General features: G+C 42.4%; 1 protein-coding gene across 1 annotated transcript in view; it reads right to left on the reverse strand.

Moving 5' to 3' along the window:
- LOC108791566 (cat eye syndrome critical region protein 2) overlaps positions 1–2,015 on the reverse strand; it is a 40,805-nt gene that overhangs the window by 550 nt on the left and 38,240 nt on the right. Inside the window, exon 17 of the mRNA XM_018562084.1 lies at positions 275–371. Within this exon, the coding sequence (XP_018417586.1) occupies positions 275–371 (97 nt within the window). The remainder of the gene's footprint in view (positions 1–274; positions 372–2,015) is intronic.

The raw sequence follows: 2,015 nt of genomic DNA on the forward strand, positions 1-2,015 counted from the left end.
TAAAAAAAAAAAAAAAAACACAGTGTAAAGAACGACCGCGCATGCGGGTTACGTCATATGCCTGTCGGGGGGACACTTTTTTGTTCTTGCCTCGGCAAAAAAAGGAGCTAGCCACAGCTCTGGCCCAGTTACACAGACAGGCGTTAGAAGATTGCCAGTACTGTTTATTTTTACTCACTTTTATCCAAGTGATATATTAGCTTTACAATGCTGTGAAATGTGGGTGAATAGGGAAAATTATACATGAGTAAAATACATGCTGGCAGCTACTCACCTGGTCTAAGGGCACTGCAGGAGGTCTGTGCATTGTGTCCCCCTGTGAGTGGGATCTTCCCTTGTGGAATGGCGGGAGCTGCATCTGGAGACGCATTCTGGGTAGAAGAGGGGAAAAAAGGGTCCGATTAATGACAAAGAATTTTTGGTGATTGACATGTGGGTTACACACACACACACACAAAGACAAACACACACACACACACACACAACACTGCGGGGCCAAAAGTGGAACATTTTCAGAGCTCTGCTCCCATTTATCTGATCTGCATGTTATGTAACTGATTTTCAACCACAAGCTGTAGATTAAACACGCATTCTTTCTGGACAGGGAACCGTGCACGAGAATGTTAATTGACAGCAAGCAGCGTGATAGGGAAACAATCACTGAGGTTCTAGATCATGTGACCACCATGAGCGCCAATTAGGGTGGTCATGTGATGTTTGATTGTAAGCAAACCTCCCCTGGCTCCAGCGGTCAGAGCTTTTCTTCATTTCTGCACAGAGTAGGAAATATGGTAATTTAAAAAGGACAATACAGTGTAATCATCTAACAAGTTTTTTAGACACTTTTTTTTTTTAAATGCTGAGGACAAATGTTTATCAGCCTAGAATAAAAAAAATAGTGGGGTATTTCTAAAAAGTGGTGTACCAAACAGAACTCTTATATGCCCTTATAGAAGTTAGGCAAATAAGTAATTGTTAAGTTCACGGACATCGGTAAACTTGGCCTGGCCCTCTTGTCTTTAATGACTTCTGGTCATAAATGGGTTATAAATGGGTTATAAGAAAGACTGGGCTCAGATTATTCAATTTTATCTGTCAGGAGTGCTGGCAGAACCAGAAACATGCTTTAGATTTCTTACACAGCATTAGTGCATTTCAAAATCCAAGTACACAATGAACAGGCTGCATGTCATCTGATCTTCAAGCAGCTCAGTGCTGCCCCGTTACTGCAGTAGGCTTATTTACACCAGATCTAGATTAGGAAAGTAGTGGATGTGTTTTAGCTTTGTTGCTCCGCTTTCAAGTCATCTGAAGGAGCCCAGCCCTACGTGTCTAAGACATCTGAAACAGGCCAGCACAGAGCCGCAGAGTCAACATTAACCCCTCACAGCCCAGCATAAAGCTGCACAGCCCAGCATAGAGCCCCCACAGCCCACCTGGGATCCTCTGCTGGAGACATCAGGCCGGCACCCCAGAGCAGCACAGAGTATGTAGCTTCATATTATTTTGCATCGCTGTATAATGTATTGCTGGGATTTGAAGTCCTCTCTAGCTGATGGTATTATTCTGCATTGCTGTTTAATGTATTACTGAGATTTGTAGTACTGTATAGCTCGTGGTATTCTGTATTGCAATATAATATATCACTGGGATTTTTAGATGTATAATACATTGCTGAGATTTGTAGTCAGTGGCAGAACTACCATGGTCGCAGCTCGGACCCGACCCTGGCATCCTACCACTGTCCTAAAATCATTAATCTGTATTGTTTTAGAAATACTGGTCACATGACACACACAAAAAAAGAAGAGGGTATCTATAATTGGTATCGGCGAGTACTTGAGGAAAAGTATCAGTACTCTTACTTGGTCTGGAAAAAAGGAATCAGTGCAACCCTACTTTTTATGAATTACAATACTGTGAGAAAGAGTGACACCCGGTGGAGATATTATATACTGCATACCAAACTGAGCTGTAGTATAAAAACTGGGCATGCAACAACCTGTGTGTGGTGG

Source organism: Nanorana parkeri, unplaced genomic scaffold (assembly GCF_000935625.1).
Source record: "Nanorana parkeri isolate BGI_ZX_2015 unplaced genomic scaffold, ASM93562v1 scaffold560, whole genome shotgun sequence".
Classification (NCBI taxonomy): Eukaryota; Metazoa; Chordata; class Amphibia; order Anura; family Dicroglossidae; genus Nanorana; species Nanorana parkeri.